Source organism: Bos indicus, chromosome 26 (genome assembly GCF_029378745.1).
Source record: "Bos indicus isolate NIAB-ARS_2022 breed Sahiwal x Tharparkar chromosome 26, NIAB-ARS_B.indTharparkar_mat_pri_1.0, whole genome shotgun sequence".
In the NCBI taxonomy this organism is placed as follows: domain Eukaryota; kingdom Metazoa; phylum Chordata; class Mammalia; order Artiodactyla; family Bovidae; genus Bos; species Bos indicus.
The window spans coordinates 18,887,978-18,912,788 of NC_091785.1; the positions used below are offsets into that span (position 1 = coordinate 18,887,978).

At 48.6% G+C, this 24,811-nt stretch overlaps 1 protein-coding gene across 2 annotated transcripts in view; it reads left to right on the forward strand.

Moving 5' to 3' along the window:
* The window catches only part of GOLGA7B (golgin A7 family member B), a 36,212-nt gene extending 14,897 nt beyond the window's left edge, over positions 1-21,315 (forward strand). Inside the window, exons 2-7 of one of the 2 annotated variants that reach the window (XM_019953166.2) lie at positions 8,138-8,443; positions 15,982-16,107; positions 17,616-17,768; positions 17,856-17,957; positions 19,332-19,383; positions 19,759-21,315. In XM_019953166.2, coding sequence (XP_019808725.1) covers positions 8,432-8,443; positions 15,982-16,107; positions 17,616-17,768; positions 17,856-17,957; positions 19,332-19,383; positions 19,759-20,222 — 909 coding nt within the window. In that variant the 5' untranslated portion in view covers positions 8,138-8,431 and the 3' untranslated portion in view covers positions 20,223-21,315. Of the gene's footprint in view, positions 1-7,904; positions 8,444-15,981; positions 16,108-17,615; positions 17,769-17,855; positions 17,958-19,331; positions 19,384-19,758 lie in introns of those variants that run through there. The other variant, XM_070780610.1, reaches the window with a different exon arrangement.
* Positions 21,316-24,811: the final 3,496 nt, after the last annotated feature.

Below are 24,811 nucleotides of genomic sequence, written 5' to 3' on the forward strand. Positions count from 1 at the left end.
CTTTTTTAATTGAGGTCTAGTTGATTAATAATATAGTTTCAGGTGAACAACAGTGATTCAAAAACTGTATAGATTACACTCCACTTACATTTCTTATAAAATATCGACTATATTCCTTCCTTGTGCTATACAGTATATCCTTGTAGCTTTCTTATTTTATATGTGGTAGTTTGTATAGAAAAACTCTTAATCCTCTCTGTTTATTATGCCCTTACCCCTTTCCTCTCCCCATTGATAACCACTGGTTTGTTCTCTATATCTGTAAGTTGATTTCTGTTTTGTTATATTCAGTCATTTATTTTAGTTTTTAGATGATAACACACAGTATTTGTCTTTCTCTGTCTGACTTATTTCACTAAGCATAGTACCCTCTCAGAGAAGGCAATGGCACCCCACTCCAGTACTCTTGCCTGGAAAATCCCATGGACAGAGGAGCCTGGAAGGCTGAAGTCCATGGGGTCGCTGAGGGTCGGACACGACTGAGCGACTTCACTTTCACTTTTCACTTTCATGCATTGGAGAAGGAAATGGCAGCCCACTCCAGTGTTCTTGTCTGGAGAATCCCAGGGACGGGGGAGGCTGGTAGGCTGCCGTCCATGGGTTCGCACAGAGTTGGACACGACTGAAGTGACTTAGCAGCAGCAGTACCCTCTAGTTCTAGCTATGGCAAAACTTCCTTTCTTTTTTATGGCTGAGCAGTATTCCTATTTCATTGTGTATATAAGCCACATCTTTTTTATCCATTCATCTGTTGATGGGCACTTAGGTTGGTTCTGTATCTTGGATCTTCTAAATAATGCTGCTATGAACATTGGAGTGCATGTATACTTTCAAATTAATGTTTTGTTTTCTTCAGATGTATACCCAGGAGTGTGATTGCTGAATTATACAGTAGTTCTATTTTTAGTCTTTTGTGGAATCTCCATACAGCTTTACATAGTGGTTGCAGGACAGGGCTTCTGTTTTTCATGATAAACCCTTGTCCCTGGCTGGAATTTTAAACTAACTACATGTGTATTAGTTTGATAAAAATAAAAGTTAAATTCAAATAGTGCTGTAATTATATTGGTATGTGAGGGTGGCAGGGTGAGTTAAGTTCTCTGTTGCCACAGCAGAAAACAGGAAAAAGGTTTCTAAAGTTAATAAAACAAGAAATAGAACTACAGGCATATCATTTAGCAATGTAAAGAAAACTTCTAAAAAATCAGAATTCAAAGCAGAAACAGCTAAAGAGTGAAAAGTCATTTCTTCCAGGGGAGAAATGACTTGAAGGTAGGAACATGTAGGATACAGTAGATAGGGGACTCTTGCTTTTTATCATATGCCTTTCTGTATGTTTGGAAAATCCCATGGACGGAGAAGCCTGGTGGGCTGCAGTCCATGGGGTTGCGAAGAGTCAGACACGACTGAGCGACTTCACTTTCACTTTTCACTTTCATGCATTGGAGAAGGAAATGGCAACCTACTCCAGTGTTCTTGTCTGGAGAATCGCAGGGATGTGGGAGCCTGGTAGCCTGCCATCTATGGGGTTGCACAGAGTTGGACATGACTGAAGCGACTTAGCAGCTGTATGTTTGGATTTTTAAAATCATAGGCATGTGTTACTTTCACGATTAAAAATAGACCCCATATTCTACTGAGTCCTGGGAGGTCTGGAGAGGGGTGTGTTGGGGGTTTTTGTAGGGAGTGAGAGGGTGGGAAAGTAGGTAAGTCTTCCCCCCATTCATGCAAATCCACTTTCTCTGATTTGTTGTATGTCTCTGACTTTTATGCAAGGTTTCTTTTGAACAAAGGTTTCTGCCAGTGAAATTGGATTGAACTCCTTTTGGCTCTCATGATTAATGATGCTTTATAAGCACCCATTACCCTTTATGCTCCTGCCTATTTACTTCTCTAAAGAACTTCCATCACTTAGAAGCCTTGCAGTCTTCCCCTCAGTTGGCTACGGTTGGAAGTAATTGGTGAATTTGTTGCCAGTTTGGAGGTGAGACCCTGCAGTCAGTCCTTTGATAATTGCTCCTGCAGAGGGCCTTTGGAACCATTCTCAGAACAGGGGTTCTTTGGGAATTCTGCCGGGCTTCCAGCTTGGTGGCTGTCATCAAGACAGGAATGCACTGCAGCTAAGAATCCCAGTATCGGCAGTTTCTCTTGGGGTAGCTGTGAATTCTTACGGAAACTTGCCTCCCACTCCACTTCCTGTTAAAGAAAAAGGAAGAGAGAAAAAGACAAAGAGAGAGAGACATGGAGACTATGAATGAAGAAACGGTGGCAACCTCCCATTTGCTTAGTCACCTCCTAGTGACTCCACTTCCAGACAAGTGTCACTGTCTGCCTGCTCTGGTACTATTTTTAGAGTAGGTCCCTTTCATTCATGTTTCCAGGGCCTCTGCAGTCATCCTTGATACTACCTTGCAGCTGCTTTCCTGAGTCTGAAGTTCCAAAGGTTCTGTGTTTCTAGGAACCTTTCATGCCTTCATGCCTTTTCACACGGTGTTCCTTCATCCACTGTCTGGGGATATGATAGTAGTCTTTGAAGTCCAAGCCCAAATGTCATGTAGTTGGGCAAACTTTTTCTGGACCTCAGTTTCTAAAGAAACCATCTCTGCCTCAATACTTATCATGGAGACTTGCCATCACTTGATTAGAGTTTGGGGTCCTTCTGGGGTTGAAAACATCCCATGGTCATCTTTCTGTCTGGTATACAGTGGGGTTTTTTTTTTTTAGCATCTGTTCAGTGAATTAAATAAAGCATGCTGGCTATTTTTTTCTGTGCTTTAGGAAAACTTGCTTGGCCTGGAAGAAACGTTACTGTGGGAGGATCTTTAGCAAGCATCTCCATAAATCTTTTCCTGTTGTCCTCTTGAAAGACCAGATTTGAAAGAGTAGGTGGTATCAAGAGATAGCCTCCTATACTTGGAGGGATTTTGTCTGGGGAAGAAAATTGTTGCCACCAATTTACACATCAGAGAACAGAGGCCCAGAGAGACTGAGACTTGCTGGTGATCATACAGTGAACAGCAGAAGCCGGAGGTTGAAACCCATGTCATCTGACTCCAGGGACATGGTTTCCTACCACACACTTCCTTGTAGTCTCCACAGTGTGCTCTGAAATGACACCATTTAAGACTTTACAGACCACAATTTCCCCTCAAGCCTGCATGCAGTTGTCTTCTTTCCAGACCTAAGTGCTGAGAATCTCCATCCCCCTCCTGCTTTTTCTTCCTTGCCCTGAGATTAGGTAGCTCTTTCTCTGTCTCTTCTGCAGTCTGCAGGACTTCGTCTTCCTCTCATCTCTTTCCAGGTAGCATGATTTCCAAATTTTTCCACTGGTTTCTTTTTCTGGCTGTGGTCCTTTTGGGGGAGACTTTCCAATGCAGCCGAAGATTAGAGGATGATAACACTGAATTAGTTAGTGGATCTCCTTTGATGTTATTTTGTGGGCAAACTCATTAATTTATGACAAAAAACATCAAAGAGCTAGGCTCTTGCATAGGGGCTGGTTTGTCCCCAGGCAGCTGGGTAATAATGATCAGTCAGATTAAATCTCAGCATCTTCTCCTTCCTCCAGAGTTAAAGTCCAAGTGACTGGAGTGTGGGAACATCCCATTCTGTAGGATTCCATTGCAGCCTCGAGTCAGTACTATAGGAAGCTCTGCTCACTCCGAAAATGGATCTCTCTCCATAACTTCCACTTTGAGGCCTCTAAGCCTGAGGTCTGTCAAGACTGTGATAACAACCCTGGAGGCAATGTAGTAATAAAAGGCTGAGGCTGTTACTGTCTTTTTCTAGTCAGAGGAGCTGGATATTAGAAGGGATCATTCATCCTTGCATGGATGAATTCAAGGTTCTGTACAGAGTCCTAGTCCTGTAATTTCACTGGTAAGGAGAACTCTCCTTGGGCTCTACAGGAGAGTGCGAGCACCGTGCTTGGCACACAGCAAACTCTTCATACATAATGGTTGAATGTACTTGTTTAGAAATGTTGTGATGCATGCAGGTCTCAGCTAGTTGAAGAGGAATAAGGTGTAGAGCTCAGGTCTTAACTTGCACCACAAAACCTCCTAGTCTACTTATACCAGTAGCCTGTACTGTGATTCTTCCATTGTATTTGTGATGGGAAATTGTCTGTGCTCCTTTCCAAAGCCACCCCCTCCGTGTTTGCCCATTCTCTGCTGACCTCTTAAGGGCTTGCTTCTGCTATTAACCCTCTTTTTTCAGAGCCATCAGTGTTTCCTCTCTGGTAAATTATTCCTGTCAGCAAACCCCAGACTCTAAAGTCTCCAATTTAAAAGAACCTCTTTTGCTCCTTCCTCTCCCTCAAGCCACCATACTACTTGTCACTCTCCTTTACAGCAGAATGACTAAAGGAGTTGTCCACACTCCCAGTATCTCTGCTTCCTCTCCTCCATTCTGACTCTCAAACCCATTTTAATCAGAATCTCATCTCCATGCTCCACTAAAACAGCCCTTATCAAGATTACCAGTGACCTTCTTGCCGCCAGGTCCAATGGTTATTTCTCAGTCTTCATGTTATTCTAATGGTATTCCATATGCGAGCAGCACTCAATGCAGCAGGTAAGACTCTGTTACCAGGTTTCTTACTTGGTTCCAGGATACCACTCTCCTTCAGGTCTCCTTCTACTTCACTGGCCACTCTTAGAATCCTTTGTCTTCCCAACCTGTAAGTAATAAAGTACCAGGACTGATTCTTAATTTTTTTCTAGCTTTACCCATTTCTTAGATAATTTCATCTAGACCCATGGTTTTAAATACCATTCACATATTGATGATTCCTGAAGTTTTTATTTCGAACCCTCTACCTCTTCCCTGAATGCCAACTGCGTATTTTACTAAGATGTATAACATGCATACAGACTTCAAACCTAAACCAAGGGGACTTCCCTGGTGAGTCCAGTGGTTGAGAGTCCACCTTGCAATGCAGGAGATGCGAGTTCAGTCCCTGGTCAGAGAACTGGGGTCTGACATGCCACAGAGCATCTAAGCCAGTGTGCCACAACTAGAGAATCCATGCACCACAACGAAAGGTCTCAGGTTATGCAATGAAGATCCCTCAAGCTGCACCTAAGACCTAATGCAGCCAAATAATAAATATTAAAAATACCCTGAATCAACTAAACACATCCAAACTCTGTATTCCCCATCCTTGCTCAGCCCTTAGTCTTCCTCCCTCAGTAAATAACAACTCCTTTGTTTCAGGGGCTGAGACTTCAAAACTTGGAATCATCTTTAACTTATTTCATGTTGCAACCTCAATATATCCACAGGTCCTTTCAGCATTACCTCCAAGTTATAAATATCTAGAGTCTGGTCACTTCTCACCATCTCCACTGTTACTCCCCTAATCTCAGCCACCACCATATCTTGCCTGGATAACTCTAACAGCCTCCTAATTGGCCTCATTGCTTCTGTTCTTGCATCTCTGCCAACCCTAGCATCTAGAGCAATCTATTAAAAACTGCAATTAGATAATACCACGCCTCTACTCTAAATCTTTAAGGATTGCCATCCCACTTTCTGAATGGAATCCAAAATCCTCATGAGGGCCGACAAGTCATATAAAACCTGGCTCCTGCTCCCTTTCTGGTTTCAGCTTCTGTCTCTCTTTCCTTTGCCCCCTCCAGTCTAGCTACACTGGTCTCCCTGCTATTTGAACATGCCAAGCCCACTCCTGCCTCAGAGCCCTCATACTCTGTCCTCTAAGCTTTGTCAACTTTCTCAGATAACTGCATGCTAAATTCTCTCACTTCCTTCAGGCCTCTGCCCAAATGTCACCTTAACAAAAAGGTGCCCTTTTTGTTCTATTTGCCCTATTTTTTCTAAAATACCCTCTACCCCCATCTCTATCTCATTACCGTGCTTTACTTTTCTTCCTATTGTTGATTACAACTTGAGATATTTGATACTCTTTGCTAATCCATTATTGATCATTCCCCTATTAATATAAGTTTCAGTAAGTACAAAATCTTCGTGCATTTAGTCATCCCTGTATCCCAATCTCCTAGAAAAATGCCTGGTACATAGTAGGTGTTCAACAAATATACATAGAATGCACTCATCCAGGTGTGTTATCTTCAAGTGAAGAGAGTGGTTTTCAGATGGCTGTCTAATTAATATGATCAAAACCAAGTGTAAGGAACTGGGAGAGGTATACATGGAGATCATCAGATGTGTGTTTGTTTATTACCAGAGACCACCATGGGATTCACAGATATTTTCAGGTTGTTGTTCAATGCCAAATCATTTGCAAAGCTATAGGTGAAATGAAACATCTGCCTTTAATTTCTTTGTCATGTCCTTATCCTTGGGGACTCTGTTTTTATCTGTGAAATAGGCAATTGGAGATGTGGTTACTGTTTTGCTAATTTATAGGCTACACAATGCTGGAAGGAGACAGTACAGATAAGGGGATCAACCACATGAGCCCTGGAGCTTGACTGCCTTGTTTGAATCTTGCCTCTGTTCCTCACAGGCCATGTGACCTCCAGTAACTTACTCAGTTTCCTCATTTGTAAAGTAGAAATAATAAAAGGCATTTAATTCAAAGAATAATTATGAGGATTATATAAGATAATACATGTAGAGTATGTAGAATATGGTCTGGCACATCGTAAGTGCTTAACAAATGTTAGCTATTAAACATGAGATGCTCTGAGGGGTCATTGCTATTAATGTCTTTTAGGGGCAATAAGGTATCCTAGAATATAAGATGATACGGAACTTTTTAAAGTGTGATAATAATATTGTGATTAGATAGGAGAATGCCCTTATTTTTAGGAGATACATGGTGAGGTACTTAAGAATAAACCCTCACTTACTTTCTAATAATCTAGCCAATTATATCTCTATGTTTCTGTATCTATCAAGCAAATGTGACAAAATGCTAACGATTGGTGAAGCTAGGTGGATGGTACAGTTCATTGTACTAACCTTTCAAAGTTTCTGTATGTTTGAAATTTTTAAAATAAAAGGTTGAGGAAAAAGAAAGAGCCCTAGAAATAATCTAGTGAAGTTCAATACTCAGTTTACAGAAAGAAGACCAGATGTGAAGTGCTTACTTAAGGTCATACTGCCTGAGCCAGGACCCAGGTCTCCTGGCTAACTGTGTGTGTTAACCCTCAGGCAACTGTGAGCTGCAGAGGAGTATTCCCAGCTTTCTCTCAGAGACCAAGGGAAGTATATGGGTGTATAAAAGGGCACCTGTGTTGGTGCTTCATTTTTGTTTATTATGCAGATAGATAGGTCATCTGGTTGGAAGGTGTGATGTTGAAAAATGTGAAAGAGGCGCCAGAGCCAGACCTGCCATCCTTAAAGGGTGGGCATACCAGTTTGGCACCATCTGCTTGTGGTTTTTAAGTGTGGTGATGGTGTGTGTGTGTAAACTCTGGGATTTCAGAGGAGAGAGGGAAGACTAGGGTTGGGGTCAGAGCCAGGAAAAGCAGCAAGGAGAGTCTGGCTTCAGTCTGGCGCTCCCTGAAAGAAGGGACCCCAGGGTATTTCTGGGGATGAAACAAGGGCACATATTTAAAGAAAGGAAACGATTACCTGTGGTCTGCAGCATCCTCCTCTAGCTGATAGGTTTCGTGGCAGTGAAAAGGACAGAGGGGAGAGGAAGGAATGTACATGCAGGCCTCGAGAGGGGGCCACAGAGAAGAAACGTAAGAGAAAAAAGAGAAAAACAAAAACATAAGAGGCAGCCTGGGCCATGGTGGGGGAGGGGTTGGGAAGAGGGGTGTTGGAACGGAAAAAACAGCCGCACCTAGGGGCCCGCGAACGAGTCTAGGACCGTCAGCCTTGGCAAGCTGGAATGTCTTGTCCCAGAACGGTCCTACCTCTCTTTCCTCCTAGTCTGGAAGCCCTGGGAGGCCTCGGTAGTGAGCGCAGAGCTCCTGGCGCTCTTATTAGGGGGAAGGACAGGCAGGAGAGGCGGGGCCTCCGGGCCCGGCGGGAGCGGAGCCTCTGGCCGCGGGCGGGGCTCCTCTCCGGCGGGCGGGCGCCGGAGTCTGGGGGCCTCCGCTTCCCGCTCCCGATCTGCGGAGGCGCCTGGCCCCTCCTACCCCCTCCCCGCCGCCCCCACGCCCGCCGCCGCTGTCAAAGATAACCAGGCCGTTGCCTGCAGGAGCAGCGGCAACTAGCGATCGGGCCCTGAAGAGCCTCGGGTGCGGCCTCGCCTCTCCGGCCCGGAGCTCTTATCAGCACCGCGGACAGCACAGTGATCGTCTCCAGGACCTAAGCGCCCGCCGGCCCACCCGCCCACAGGCGCTCGGGTCCGCGACGTTCGCATCAGCACCGCGGACAGCGCTCGGGCCCGGGTCTCGTCGCTGTCAACCCACCTGCTCCCTGAGTCAGCAGCGCCAACATCCCTCCTCGACGGGCCCCGCAGCGGGCTCGGAGCAGTCAGCGCCCCCGGAACATGGCCACTGAGGTAGGGGGCGAGCACCGGCCCGCAGTCAATGCCTGACTGTTGTGGGAAGAGATCGCTTCTAGGGGCGGGAAAGGGTGGAATGGGGTTGGATGAGGGGGCTGGGGTAAGATGGGATGGGGTGGCTTTCCCCGATCAGGTGCGCAGGGAGGGCGTAGGGGGGAGGTGGAATAGCAGGGTGGAAGAAAGGGGCTCCTCATTGGAGCTCCTTTGACCCCTGGCGTGTCAATCTTCCTCATCTGAATCCCGAAGCTGTCTGCACCACTTGTTGGCACTAGCGCCAGGGTTGTTCCGGGGCTTCAGCTGGGGTTTCCCCTTCTCACCGACTGCAAGTCCTGAAACCACTTCCCTAGAGGGTTGGAGACGAGCCTGAGCCTGTTTTAGGGAGGGAAGGCGGCTGGCTGCTGTTGCTATGCGATGCAGCCATCTAGCTTCTGATCCCAAAAGTCTGGCAGAGAGATGACAGAGCTACCTTCACATCCGCATTTCCTCCACGGAGGTGGGGCGTGGGGGACAGGAGGAGACAAAGAATCCTCAGGTCAAAACCCCAAATAGTTGGTTTCAATGATCTGCCTGCACCAGTTCAATTTTGCATATGACCCTTTCTCGCTTCTTCACCCCTTTTGAGTTCCCTGTACCAGAAGATCACATTTCTCTCGTGTCTGGTGGGAGGAGCCGCCTTCTTCAGGGTGTGCCTATAGGTATGTCACTTTCAAGGGGCTTGAAAGCTGAACCAAGGACCTATGGACTGAGGGCAGGATCTGTGTCTAGTGCTTACGAGATTAGGAATTACCTTCTCTACCCCTCATTTCACAAGGGAAATGGGGCTCTTTATATTCCCACTTTTATAAGTGGTAGAGCTAATACATGAAGAAGAGGATCTATTTAATAGTCACAGCTTGTCAGCACCAGAGCTGGAAGTTTCTTCTTTAAATTTGGGAGTGGAACCCAGGACAACAGATTTCCCCTGTTCTGATGTTGACTTTTTTGGTGGTGTTTCCCCATTTCCAGCCCAGCTGGAACAGAAGCCCGGGGGACAGCAAAGGCTTTTGAATGATGCTAGGCAGTGCCTCTGGGCATCCTGCTGATCAGTGCAACATCACTGCCAAGTGTTGCTGTTGTTATTCTTCTGTTGTTGCCACCACGGAATGAGATGCAGTTGCTTGACATCACTCAGCTTTCTGACAAGGCACAGGGTTAAGTAGGAGAACTCGTCACCTAGGACCCAGTGAGGGGCAAGTCCTGAGCAGACTCACGGAGCTTGGTTTCTAGGGTGGAGGTATGCAGAGTGTTCAGAGAGTGCCAAAGATACTGAGAAGGGGTTGGGGGTGGAAAACAAAGGAGAGATGGCCAAGGAGCTGGTCACCTTCCAGACAAGGCTGCCAGACTGCAGTAAAGAGGCTGCCGCTGTTGGGCAGGAAGGGGAGAGTTCAGCCACTCAGGCACAGTTGGGCCAGCAGTGTGGGCATAGAAGGTGTCCACATCTGTGATGAGATCTGACAGATTCCAAGAGGCCCATTTGTCCCAGCAAATCTCCCTCTCCATTCTGCTATGGTTCACAGATTCCAACCAGCAAGCTTACATCTCTCAGTGGAGCCAGTGTTTCCAGGTGGCTGCTGTTAGCCTGGGAGAGGCTCTGCTCATAACGCTTCTGTGAACATAGCATTTTCTTGTGTACAAAGTGCTATCACATGCATGATCTCCTTTGAGCTTTAAAGCAACGCTGTGAAGTGGGCGAAGGTGGCGTCATTATCCCCAATTAACAGATGAGACAACTGAGGCTCAGAAGATTGCCTAATCCCTGTGAAGGAGCCAAGGAAAGCATCATTATCCCATTTTACAGATGATGCAACTGGAGTGCTGAGGCTTATCCAAGAAAATGTGGCTTAAAAAGTGGCGGAGCCAGGAGAAGAACTTGAGCCTTCTGTCTCCATGGCCAGTGATTTTTTTGTTGCATCCAGTGTATTCAATTAGTCAGCTGTGTTGCCCAATAGACAGAAGAGGACTAGGGGTCTTTTGATGGTGAAGGATGCAAAGGAGTTCGGGAAGGGCTGGAGCATAGGGACTCAGGTACCCTGAATGGCCTGGCTGGCTCAGCTTGAGGGCAGAGGAATGGAGCCATGCCCAGAGGGGAGAGGGGCTGAGGACAAACATTGCCCATTTCCCGGCTGGGCCTTGGCTATACTCTGATGACGGCTCGGAGGGAGGAAGCCTTAGTTCTGCCAAGGCACAGGACGTCCACATTATCTGGGCTGCAGAGTGAGTCATTTTCCCCAGGCTGTTTTTACTGTTAGGATTGAGTTAAGATTACCAGGAAAAACCTGTTGGGAGAAAGAAAACCTCATGCCAAGCTCCCAGGGCCATTCCCTTAGGCTTCTGAATGGGAAGTCCTCAGCTCCAGTGAAAGATGTTTTGAGAAGAGAAGGGGGAGAAAGGGAGGGAGGAGGAGGCAGGGAAAGTGGGATGGAGAGGGAATAAGAAACAGAAGGAGAGAACTGAGAAAGGTTGGATATCTTTGGATCCCTGGATGGAAGGCATGGAGACTGGATCTTTTATACTCCCTAATTTCTGTTTAGGAGTGAACATTAGGGGAAGGGTGTATGTGTGAGAACCCCAGAGGAGGGATAAAGCCTCCTGAGCTGTACACTGACCTCATTTAGAAAACTGTAATAAGCCCATTTCCTTCATGACAAACCTCTGTGAATGTGTGTCATGGGATCAGGGTCTGCCCTGGAAACCAGTCCAAATGGCCAAGGACAACTGGGAAATGCCTGGCTGGGAGGAACTTCTCCAAGTGGTGAAGTTTGGCCCCTAAGAGATTTTAAAATGCACCCAAGTAGCATTAGGGGCTTCCCTGGTGGCTCAGGGGTAAAGAATCCACCTGCCAATGGAGGAGACGTGAGTTTGATCCCTGGGTTGGGAAGACCCCCTGAAGAAGGAAATGGCAACCCGCTCCAGAATAGTTTCTTGGGAAATCCCCATGAACAGAGGAATCTGGTGGGCTACAGTCCATGGGGTTGCTAAGAATCCGACACAACTTAGAGACTAACCAATGACAACAAAGTAGCATTATCCAAGAGGGGCATTGAAGGTTTGATCTCTGAGGTATGGGATCAACAAGCAGCAGACAATGGGGTCGCACAGAGTCGGACGCAACTGACGTGACTTAGCAGCAGCAGCAGACAATGGGCCGGGGCTCTGGTGCAGTCTGAGAAGGAAGGAGGCCCTGTGCCCAGGTTTCCATCCTGAGGCCCAACCTGCTGCCTGTGATTCACCATCCTCACTCCTCCTCCACACCCCAGCCAGGGAGCATGGTGTTGGCTCATCATCTGAGTCTTCTGATTCTTGAGTTGAGTCTCAGATGTGTCCTCGGGAATTAGCTGGTTTTTAATGAGGCTGGAGATGTGGGCCAGATGGGGCCTCCGCCTGGGAGTGCTCACCTGCACTGCGGTGCTTGCTCCTTTGCTCCTTGGAGTCTTCCACGTTGACTCCATCAGGTGTACAGACCCTAGATGTGAGACTGGGGGTACCTACTCTCCTGGCAGTCTCCTCTTCCTGCCACACTATAGTTTGAAAATTGGTGTCCGCAGATCTTACTGCTGATTTTCTTTCTTCTTTGTGCAATGCCTCTTGGTCCTGTCTTTACTCAGGTGCCAGCAGCAGAGGGATGGTGAGGAGAGAGAGGGGAGAGTTCAGGAAGGGGAAAGGCACATGAGAAGCCCACGTTTCTGCATCATTTAGGAAACCCGAGGAGTGCTGCCCAGGGGTGGAGAGCATCATGGATCTATGGATCTTGACTGAAAACTCCTGTCAGCTTTCTGAAAGCTAAGTAGCTGGCAAGTGGCTTGGTCTCGGGCTCTAGCTCTGGCCCAAGGGGCCCCACCCTGGGATTTTAGTTCAGAGGTCCTAAGCTGGCAGCTTTAGGAATGAATCTAGTTTACAGATGTGCCTTATTTGGTCTGCTCAATGCTTATAAATTTAAAAAATTCATTGGAAACATTTAAAAATCTGGATATCTGATATTAAGGAAATCTGAATTTATGGCTTCTCTTAAAAAATCAGAATTGTGGCAACCTGGGCACATATTCTCACATGGCAATGATCAGCTGCTTTCTTGAGATAGCACATGAGTTCTCTAATTAGTCACAAAACCCAATACTTTTGCTACCTGATGTGAAGAGCCGACTCATTAGAAAACCCTGATGCTGGGAAAGATTGAAAGCAGGAGGAGAAGGGGGTGACAGAGGACCAGATGGTTGGATGGCATCACTGACTCAATGGACATGAGTTTGAGCAAGCTCCGGGAGATGGTGAAGGACAGGAAAGCTTGGCGTGCTGCAGTTCATGGGGCTGCAAAGAGCTGGACAAGACGGAGCAACTGGACAACAACCAGCTGACTCACTTACACGCTTAGTCCCTGAGAACCGTTGCATTCCTAATCCCTTATAAGGCCTTAGAATGTCAGAGCTGGCAACAGCTTTAGTGATGATGTAGTTCCAACTTCTCAGTTTCAAGTTGAAGAAACAGAAGCCCAGAGAAGGGGAGACTTTCCCAGAATCATGTGGCCAGGACTGGCAGGCCAGTTTCCTGCTCCTTGGTCAGTGGGTTATCTACCCACCAGGGCGTTATGGCACTTCACAACCAAGCCACCATGGATGGAGAGACAGGAGACTCTGCCTTACCTTTGATCCTACTCTTTACCAACTGTAGATGATTTTATGATATGTGTGCTCTAAGTAGATCTGGGGAACTAGGGTGCTGGCATATAAAGTGTGTCTGATACCATCTTCTAGTAACTTCTCAAGACCCCACAAGCACTCTCCAGGTAGGGAAGAAGATCCCTAGTCACCCAAAGCCAGGATAGTGTTCTCAGGCTCAGGATATTGTTGGGTTTGGAAAGGGTATTGACCCTTCCTGCTCTGACTACTTGGGAACCTGTGGATAAATGCCAAAAAGAAATGGGAATATATTATGCCAGGTAGTGCCCTAAAATCTTAAATGCTGTAATAAAATAGAGGTTTGTTTCTTGCTCAGGCCTGTGTTCCTGATCAGTCTGTGGCTCTCCTCCAAGCAGTGATTCAGGGACCCAGGTTCTCTACAGCCTGTGGTTCCAGTATCTTCAACACATGGCTCCCTTGGTTTCTGTGGACAGGGCAAGATCACAGAGGAGGGGTGGTCTTTATGAGCCGAGCCTATACATGACATCCATCATTCCCACTCACATTCTATTCAGTCATGTGGCCACACTTAACTGAAAAGGAGGCTGAGAACTAATCTAGCTGTGTGCCTAAGAGGAAGGAATCAACAGCTCCTTGTCTAGAGTCAACAGCTCACCAGTCACTAAGACATACACACCTTCATGGTAGCACATAGTGTGTTTGGGCACAGACAAAGGGGGATATTGGAAGGGAGGAAGCCGAGCCCATCTCAGAATGACTGAAGCACTGTTCTTTCCCTTTCTATTCTCACCATAATTTTTCTTAACTTAGACCCACTTTAGTTTTCCCCTGAACTACTACAAAGATAGTCATCCCTCCAACTGGCCCCCTAACCCAGTCATGCCTGCTTCAGTGCACCACTCATGAAGCTGCCAGAATGACCCTTCTGGGGCCAGGGGACTCCATCTTCAAGGTTGACAGGCTCATGTAGTTGGTTGAGAAGGGTGGAGGAAGGTCACAGGCCCTTTTCTTTTGAAAACACAATCATGTGAAACCTTAACTAAACAGAGCAGAAGCACTGATGAACTTATTTATGTTACCAAAGCATTCTTTATTTTTCAAAGTTATCATAGGATCCTGCTAAAAGTCAAGAGACTCTCAATTAAAACCTTGATTAGGAGCATCAAGGACTATGAAGACTATAGGAGCCCTTGTACATTATTTCATCTGATCACAATACTTTGGGATCACACTCTTAAATAGAGCAAAATTCACTTGGATTTAGGAAAATCTCATTTGCAGTCTCTGCTTTTGTACCATCCCAGGCCCTGGATCTGCTCCTACTACCATACTGACAACCTTTTTCTTGTTACTTATTCTTCCCCAGTTCTTAAGCAAGTGTATCTTCTATCAGAAATCATCCCCTCCAGTAGAAACTTGTCAAGCCCTTTGTGATCTACCCCTTGACTCCTCTATACTCTCTTCATCTACTGCTTTTATCTGATCTGCAAACCAGTCCATTCTTGCTGAAATCTGCCTCCAGTCATTGCAGCAGAACTTGTTCTCCGCTGTCTCTCTCACTTTGCACAGGCTTCTCCCTCTGGGTTGCCTTTTCTCCGCCTGCCCCCCCACCCCCTGCCAACCCTCTACTACTGGTAGCTCCTTTATGACTCCGCACAGACCTCAGGAAGCCTTTTCTGAGCAAGCATTTCTGGGTAAGATGCTACTTCTCTGTAGCATTTATCACAGTCTGATTCATTATATATTTACTTGTCTTCCTCCCTGGAGCTCATGACTGTCTTTTGCTCAGCATCCCCAGAGCCTGGCAATAGTAGGGACTCAATAAATGAAAGCCGAGTGACTGAATGGATTCACCTTAATTACACAGGATGAACTGGCTGTGTTCAGTCTGCCTTTGGGGCTTGGGCTCCACATAGTTCTAATGTCTGACACATTTCACCCAATGGGTTGCTTGTCTCAAATGTGGGTGATGGAGGCTAGAAGTGCAAAAAAGAGGCTCTGTTCTTCTGTGGAATTGAGCCCACTCCCCGCCCCACCCCCAGACTCTACAGTCTGTGTCAATGCCAAGTCCTCAGGTGTGGACAAGGGACCAAAGTCCCTCCACTCCTTCCTGCCCGGGCAGGAGACTTCTTCAGTTTCTGGCCTTGGCCCACTTCATCCACAGATTTCTCTGGGGAATTTCGGTGTCTGTGGGCCCCCTTCATTCCTGTGATGAGAAGTGCTGGACATGGAAATGATCTGTGGTGTTTCTGACCTTGGTCATAACTTGGCCTGAACCCCAGTCTCCCTCTGAGTTCATGGGTACATCCTGTCTTCCTCTGCCCCATGTGCTCCCCTTCCCCAGTAAAGTGCTGTCAGCCCCACTTGAGGCGTCAGTCTTATTCAGTGCTGGGGTCTCCAAGCCAAGGCCTGACAAGTTGTGAATGTTTGAAACTTGCTGAATGAATGAGAGAGTGAAAGGCCCTTCGATGGGCATGTGTGCACGTGTGTGTGTGTGTGAAAGAGAGAGACCGAGAGAGAAGAGGATCTGGGTGAGCCATCAGGAAATGTTTTCCTTTCATTACAATTTGTTCCTGGCTCTGTGGGTGGTTCTAGAACCTCTTATTTTGGCTCAACTTTGGCCCTGCTTCAGGCTTTTCCAGGATGTTTCTGGGATAGCTGGAGGCATCCTCTGGGTAATCTTGATAGGCTTGCTTCCCATGGCCTTCCTTGAACACTTGTAGGGTGGACAACTTTTCCTGGTTTCCTGAAAACTTTCCTGGTTTTAGCTATGAAAGGCCCACACCCTAATAAACCGCTCAGCCTTGGACAAACCTAGAAGGAAGATCACCTTGAGTTCATGTCTCCCGATCAATTCCCAAGGTCCACAATCTGCAGGAGCTCCGGCGAAGTGCCTCGCTGGCCACCAAGGTCTTTATCCAGAGAGACTACAGCGATGGGACCATCTGCCAGTTCCAGACCAAGTTCCCCCCAGAGCTGGACAGTCGGGTAAGGATGTCTTTCCCTAAATTTGGGACACAGAACATAATGGAACTGAGGGGCTTATTAGAATATTTATCTTTTTCTAGGATAAAAATAGTATAGGAAACAACTTGCTCAGCTGCTTCATGTGGAAGAACTAAAGCATTTTGCCTCACTGTTGCCTCCTAGAAAGTTGGAGCTGAAAAAAAAAAATTCAGAGATTTTCTAGTTCAGTGGTTCTCAAATTTCAGAGAATCACCTAGGGAGCTTGTCAAACAAACACGAATTCCTGAGTCTTATTGGATAATATCAGATGTCATCAGAGATGCTGACTCAGCTGCAGGATTAGGTTCAGGAATCTCTTTTTAGAAGCACTTCTCAACTCCAGCTGTGCATTAGAATTTCCTGGGGAGCTTAAAAGAATTCTGATGCTCAGACCACACCCAACATCAATCAAATCAGAGTGTCTGGGGCTGGGGCCCAGGTATCAGCATTGCTTTAAATTTTCCCAGATGGTTCCAATGTGCAGCTGGGCTGAGGATCTTAATTTTTAATGAGAAAGCCCCAGGCGATATGGCACCAGGTGAATATGGATCCCACTTAGAATCTCTGCTCTCCTAGTGCGGTGCTTCTCATGATTGGCTGCCCATTAGAACCACCTGGGAGCTTTTGAAAAAAAATTGCAGGTGTCAGTTTCGGTAGACTAAGATAGTGGTGGTCTTTGCTGCTCTGAACCACCCTCCCCCTTCCCAGACCATTTGAATCAGAATCTCTTGGAGGCAAGACCTGGGTGTGCCTACATTTTAAAATCTCTTCGGGAGATTTTAGTGTGCACCAGAATTGAGAACCGCTAAGCCCTTGAACCAAAACTGTGGCCTGTGCACAGGCAACACCCTGTCTCCTGGAAACAGCATCTCAGGCTCCACCCTGGATCTACTGATTCATAATCTGCATTTTAAGATCCCGAGGTTATTCATACATGCATTAAAGTTGGAGAAGCATTGCTCTAGTTCATCCTCTCCTTTAAGAGAGAAAGCTCAGGGACAGGAAGAGGAAGTGAGGTACCAAACTGACTGAGCGCCAGAAAGGCCTTGATGTCCAACTCTGCGTTTCCACAGGACTCTTGTTTCCTTATGCATCCATAGTGGATATAGATAGAATTGGGTGCTCAGGTTGGTCAGAGTCCTGGCAGGGAGAGCATAGAGAGCTGATCCACTGCAGAAAATGTTCACCTCTTGGATTTCATGAGAGTTTTCTGTTTTCAAGTGAGGACAAGTCGTCATTTTTGTTTCCATTTTATAGATGTGGAAACTGAGGCTAGAGTAGTTAAATCATTAGCTCAAGGTCATGCAGTTAGTTGATAGCCAAGTCTGGACTGGACCCCCAGGCTCCTGACTTCCTGTCAAGTGCTCATGGGCATCTCTCTGGTCTTGCCTGTGTGCCCCCAACCCCCCACATTGGTGACGCCCCACCACGGCAACCACACTCCAGGGAGGCTGACCTGGGTCCTGCTCCCTGTCTCTCTCTCCCTCCAGATCGAGCGGCAGCTCTTTGAGGAGACCGTGAAGACCCTCAACAGCTTCTATGCGGAGGCCGAGAAGATTGGGGGCAGCTCTTACCTCGAGGGCTGCCTGGCCTGTGCCACGGCCTACTTCATCTTCCTCTGCATGGAGACCCACTATGAGAAGGTGGCTATTCCCCCACAGCCCCACATTCCCTCCCCCCTGGGGCTCCGGTGCCTCAGCCTCAGCCTCAATGGGCCCCTCTCCTCACAGGTTCTCAAGAAGATCTCCCGCTACATCCAGGAGCAGAATGAGAAGGTCTTTGCCCCCCGAGGCCTCCTACTTACAGACCCCGTGGAGCGTGGGATGAGAGTTGTATCCTTTCTGGCTGTTCCATTCTAAGGCACCCAGCTGCAGCCAGCAGGAGCCCCGGGGAGGCTGCCAGGAAGCTGGACCACCCTAGGGGACTCTGCTCAGGATTTCTTAGGGTTCCCCATATCCCTGATCATTGACCTTCCTCTCCCACCATAAGTTAGTGCTATTTGTAAATTTTAGGCTTTGCTTTTATTGAGCTGCATTTAATCAGTGCGTGGGTGCGTGCTAAGTCACTTCAGTCATGTCCGACTCTTTGCAACCCTATGTACTGGAGCCTGCCGGGCTCCTCTGTCCAGGGGATTCTCCAGGCAAGAATACTAGAGTGGGTTGCCATGCCCTTCTATAGGGGTCTTCCCGACCCAGGGATTGAAACTGCATCTCTTACATCTTCTGCATTGGCAGGCGGGTTCTTTACCACTAGTGCCACCTGGGAAGCCTGCATTTAACCAGTGGTTAATATCAATACATGCCAGATGTCACAGTAAGTGCTTTGAAAATATGAATTCCTGTACTTCTCATAAGACCCCTGTAAAATGGGTAACTCTTCTTATTGCCTTTGTAGTGGACCCTGACTCAGAGCCGCCCAGCCAGCGACCACCAGAGCCAAGATCTGAGCCCAGGCCCACTCTTCACTGCCCTTGCATTTAACCCTCATTGAAGCCTATGCGGTAGGTCCCCTTGTACCCCTTTCACAGATGAGAAGATGGAGGTCTTGGTGGGAGACTGGCCCTCGAGTGTGTTATAGGTCTACCCACTCCCCCTGATCAAGGTATACATACATTCCCCCTACCCCCGGTCAGCAGCAGATAGTAGAATTCTTAAAAATAACATTTACTGGTAAAGAAAACACAAATCCCAGGGAATCTCATGCTTACAAAGCCCAAGGAGAAGCGCTTCTTCTCATCAAGGCTTTACTATGTGCCAGGTATTGTGTTTAGTCTTTTACATGCTTTATTTCATTTAATTCTTTCAATAACTCCAAGATTCTATTATTATCCCCATTTTACAGATCAGATAACAGATGGTAACAAGTGAGGTGATTGGTCAAAAGTCACATAGCTGAGATTGGGTATGGGGACATTTGAACTCAGGACAGCCAAGTCCTCACACCTGTTCAATCACACCCACTACATTGGGTACATCGCGTGCTGGGATACAAAGATTAGACTCGCTAGAATTTTAGCACCGGGTCCTGGCTGTGCGCAGGCGCCTTTGAGCCGAGCCAGCGCAGGTGAGAGGAGGGGTTTGGGTGTGGCTCTCAGGCGTCCGCGTCCTGCCCGTCTGGGAAGCAGCAGCAGCTCGGCCTCGCACTTCCCTGCTGACCTCCATCAGCCGGTTCCCTTCGGCTTGCACCCTTCCTTAACGCCCGCCCAGATCGAGATCTCCATCTACGAGGACCGGTGCAGCAGCGGCAGCTCGAGCAGCGGTAGCAGCAGCGGCAGCGGCAGCAGCAGTGGTGGGGGCGGTGGGGCGGGGGGCCGGTGACTGGCCGAGAGTCCCTGCAGGGAGGTGTACGGCTGGACTGAGGGCCTCGCAGACCTGAGGCGGCTGCGCTACCAGAGCACCCGCTTCTGAATCATTCTCTGGGCCCATCTCCTGCCCAGGGCGGGAAGGAGGCTGACCCGCCCAGTGTCGCCCGCGGGCCATCAGCTGGAGCCCCTTGCCCACTGGCAGGACGGTCCACTTCCTGACTTGGCTTTTATCCGACGGGGCTGGTCTGGGTCACACGGAGGCAGGTCTTCCACGGGGTGGGGGTGGGGGTGGGGACAACACTGATTGGACAAACCCCTTTCTTCCGCAGCTTCCCTCCCGACACCCCCTGAAAAGGATCCAAGCCCGTCAAATAGAGAATGCCCATCCTGCATGGTACTTGACTCCAAATCCCACATCCACCAGGACTCCCTTCCTCGGGGTCCCACGCCCCGAGGCTGTCTCCCAGTGTGTATGCTTTCTGACGCCACCACAGGGCCTCTGCCTGTCTGTGATCCTGCCTCCACTGATTCAAGGTCTGGGGAGACAGGAGTGGTCAGCCCCCTCCTGACCTCTTCTAGACTCCTGGCATCCCTGTCCTCCACCCAGAGCCTGGAGGTCATCTTGGACTCTCTCAGAAGTGTCCAGCTACTGCGACTTGGCAGGCCAGGTGCTGGTGGAGGTGGGGCACATGGCCTGGCCTCTGGAAGGTTGTATGGGGGTCCGGAGAGATGCTTCATGGAGAGATGTAGCCTTGGGGGGCTTGAACCTCCAAAACGGGAGCCAACTTCCTGAGATTAGAACGTGCGTGTGTGAGAGTGAGTGTGTGTGCGGGCAGGCACATGTGTATGTGCACATATGTGTGTGCCCTGTGTGCACCAATGCACCTGTGTGTAGGTATGTGTGAGGACAGGTGTGTGCATGAGTGTGCTGTGAGTGCCTGTGTGTGACTGCCCTCGTGTGTGTGTACACACGTGTGCATACAGGTGTGTGAATGCACTTGTATGTTGCCCTTGGCTACTGGGCCGATGTTTGCCCCTCTCTGCATCTTGTCTTATCTTTGTGCGCCATGGTCTGGCTGCTTCCCTGGGTGGGTCCAGCCTGTCCTCTTGTAAATAAATGTCCTAACATCCCTTGTCTCTTGCTTGGCTGCCAGCTAGGCTCTTCTTCTTGGTCTCTCCCCCACTGGCATGTTTCTCCCCACCTTCTGACTGTACTGTATACATTCTAACAAAAGCATTGGGGTTCTAGGAGAGTGGAGCCAACCTTCCATGGCCTTCTGTGCCCCACTTCAGGTCCCCCATAACAAGGCAACAGGGCCCTGGGCACTGCGTACTCAGGGGGTCTCCAAGGCTGTGTGAGACGTCCTTGGAAGGCCAAAGAGGCTGCCAATCTGCAGGGGAAAAGGCAAATTTCTTTCTTGAAAGAGGGGTGTCCAGCCGGTGAGGCCCTGACTGCCGAGGCCCAGCAGCCCCTCCCTGGTGTCTGGAGATGGACAGAAGCAGGCTGCCTGTCTTGGCCGGCAGGAGGTGCTAGAGGGGATATGAGAGACCAGTCACTGCAGGTAGCTTTCTGGAACCAAAGAGGGGCCTGACTTTCTTTGGATGCAGGAGGAGTATATGGGAAGGGTTCAGAGAGCTGGTGAGGGTGGCCCAGCCCCTGAGTCTCAGTGGGTCCTGGTCCAAGTGTTCCCTGGGTGAGCTGCAGCCCACTGATCTCCACCACAGTCCCCTTCCCTCTGAACCTGGCCTGTGCCCACTCTGGCCCTCCGCATGGCTGTGGCCAACCTGTCAGGTGAATGATGCATCTCCCGTGAAATGGCTGGGCGCTGGCCGTGCGGTGGCCTTTCATCTTATTATTTCTTTTTCCAATAAAAGGACTTGCCCAGCTTGAGGCTCTCTGCTGCTTCTCTCCCCCCTCGGCAATGGGGGGCCAGATCTACGCCCCAGGATCACGGCGAGGGGATGCTTAGTGACCCACTCACCTCCTGCTGAGGAGACGGGGCCAAGTGTGTTTCTGAAGAGGCAGCACCCGGACATGGAAGAATGAACAATGTCTTCTTTGAGTTTGTAGTCTGGTGGGGAGGCAGACATTCCTCATCTCTAATCTGGAGCTTTTATTTGGCCCTCGGATCCTTAGGTGGGGGGAACAGGTTGAACTGAAACCAGGTCAAAATCAAGTCATGAATTAATTAGATAAATATCTATGTCTTGAGCTCATATCTGTTAGGGGTTGGATCATACAGGTCACTCCGTTCTAAAGAAAAGTATGTGGGTGTTGGAATCTAGCAGAGGTGTGTCTTGGCTCTTATAAAACTAAATAACATGTAATGAGTACTCAGTGTGTGCCAGATACTTTGCTAAACCCGTAGGGCACAGGTGTGGGAGGCGATTTAAAGATCATCTGAATGAAGCAGAATGGAGGTCCAGAGAGGGTGAATGACTTGTCTCTGGTCACACAGCTGGTTGACGATAGCGAATCGCACCAGGTTTCCATCCGAGGTCTCACCCAGTGCTCACTTCAAGCCCGTGGGGATGACACCCAAATGGAAGTTGTCTGAAGCTGCAGGGTGGCTGGGGTCACACATTCAGGTCTGTGGGCCAAGAGAGGATCCCACCAGATTGTGGGGACAATGGTTCTACCTCTGGGTGGGGGTTTGGGGAGCGCCCTGTGTGGCTTCCCCACTTATATTTTCTGCTCCTAAGAGGCAGCTGGACTCGCTGCCTCTGCTCAGATCTGGGGTGTGTGCAGGTTGTCACCATGGAGTCTGTTCTTTAACGTGGGTAGGTTCATTTTGCCCTGTTTGCAACTTTATTAGTGGTAGTAATATAAACAATAGTAGCTAACATTTATTTAGCACTGACAGTGGCACCCCACTCCAGTACTCTTGCCTGGAAAATCCCATGGACAGAGGAGCCTGGTAGGCTGCAGTCCACGGGGTCGCTAAGAGTCGGACACGACTGAGCGACTTCACTTTCACTTTTCACTTTCATGCATTGGAGGAGGAAATGGCAACCCACTCCAGTGTTCTTGCCTGGAGAATCCCAGGGATGGCGGGGCCTGGTGGGCTGCCGTCTATGGGGTTGCACAGAGTCGGACACAACTGAAGCGACTTAGCAGCAGCAGCAGCAGCATGTGCCAGCACCTAGATTAAGACTCTACATAATTCATCATCCAGTCCTCACAACAACCTTATTCCCACTTTACAGATAAAGAGACAGAGGCTCACAGAAGTTAAGTAACTTGCCCCAGATCACACAACTAGAATGTGGCTGAGCCTGGCTTTGAATCCGGACAGTCTGACTCCATAAACTGTGGGGAAGACGATACCAGCTTCGGAGACCCCCTTGGCCATCCTAGGCTCCGAGGGAGGGCTGGTACCTCCAAGCCAAGGGTAGCACGGGAGTGTGGGTGGTTGGGCTTCTCACGGACCTGCGGGCTCACACGTGAAGCTGCCTCGGGGCAGCTTGGTGGAGGGAAGTAGCGGGGAGAGGTCGATTGAGGTGTGGCTTCTCAGACTGGCTTGTCTCTGCTGCCTCAGTTATGGAGAAGGTGGCCTCTCTCCTGGGTTCGGTGGTAGCCACATCTCCTCTGCAACACTTGCCAGCCAGAGACAGGCCCCATCTGCTGCCAGAAAACACAGGAACCCCCAGGCAGCTCTGGGCTGCTGCTCCCCTCCACTGCCTCCTAAGCCCGCTTTCTGGCTTCTTTTAGCCAAAGGCAGGGGGTATGTAAAACCGCAGGGTTTACAGAAGCTCCTGGTGCCACCGAGCGGTGGCATCTTGCATTGCACCCCCAGATCAGAGCCGCCTGGGTCAGAGCATCTCAGCGGCTGGGAGACTTCTCATTACCCCCAAACCAGCAGCTGCTCCTACCTGCAAGAACTTTTCTGTGACTTCCAGAGAGGTGCAGGGCAAACATGGAATCCAGTTGGTGGTGACTCTTTCTCCCTGTGGCCAACCCCTGGGGTGCTGCCTTTCTCCTGGGGGTCCGGCAGCCTGGGAAACCACACCTCCCAGATCTGGAAGGACTTATACTGAGGAGGTGTGTGGCAGGAGGCGCCCACACCTAGTTGTGGCTTTATTGCTCACCATGGAGGAATGCAATGCACAGACTACCCCAAGTTAGACCTGAATCAGAACTCTGGCTTCCTGACAATTCCCTGTAGGGGAGACCCCTGAAGCCTTGGTTTCCCCAGTTGTAAAATCAGAATACTAATATTTTACGGGATTTCCCAGACCAGTGCTGCTCATCCTTGATTGTAATTGAAATCACCTGGGAAGCAAGAAGACCTGCTGATGCTTGGTCCTATGCTCCGGGATTCTGATTTCATTGTTCTGGGGTGCAGACTGGGCATCTGGGGTTTTAAAAGTTCCCCTGGAGTTTCTAGTGTGAAGGTTGAGAATCCCTGGATGGTACTTAGAGCCTACGAACTTTTCGCAAGCCTCTGAAAATGTCTGAGACCTGAATGAAAAAGTGTGTTGGTTCCATGAATGCAGCCAGACACAAAATGAGTATGAACTCTATGATTGTACTTATAACACATTCTGATACAGGCAAAACTGGTCTGTGGTGTTAGCAGTCAGCAGGGAGGCTGCTCTGGGGTGGGGGGCAGTGAGTGGAGGGGGGGGGCTTCTCGGGAATCCTGATGAGCTTTCCCCAGCAGTTACACAGTTGTGCTCACTTTGAGAGTTCAACGAACTGTATACTTAAGATCTGCATATTTTCTATGGTGATGGACAGGGAAGCCTGGCATGCTGCTGTCCGTGGGGATGCAAAGGGTTGGATATGACTTGGCTACTAAAAAACAAATGAAATAGTTGAATGAAATTTATAAAGGAAGTTCATTGGCTCCAAAATAGGAAAAGAAAGCACAAAATTGAAATTAATGTTTTATTACATAGCTACAAAATGTAACACTATGTCAGACAGTCAACTGCAATTTAACTCAACTCATGTGTGTGTGTATGTGTGATTGTATGTGTGTGCGTGTATGTGTGTGTACGTATGATTTAGTGTGGGTTGTGGATGTACATGAAAATGTTTGATACGATGAGGTGTGGGGCCTTTAAAAGAGAAAGTCCTTGGTACCTAAGAAAATCTTAAAACAGCCCAGGTTTATGCCAGGAGCTCTTAAGCTTGACCCCCTGCCCCTGTGTGCAGAATGATGTACCTTTAACTGGGGAAGAGAGCCCACAGATTTTAGCAAATTCTCAAAGTGGGTATGTAACCATCCCCCAAATGCTAAGAACACCTGGTTTTGAGGAGCCAGTGAGAAACTGGCCATGGATGTGCCTGGCATGAAATAGGTGTCCTTTCCCTTATAGCTCAGTTGGTAAAGAATCCGCCTGCAATGCAGTTCGATTCCTGGGTTGGAAAGATCC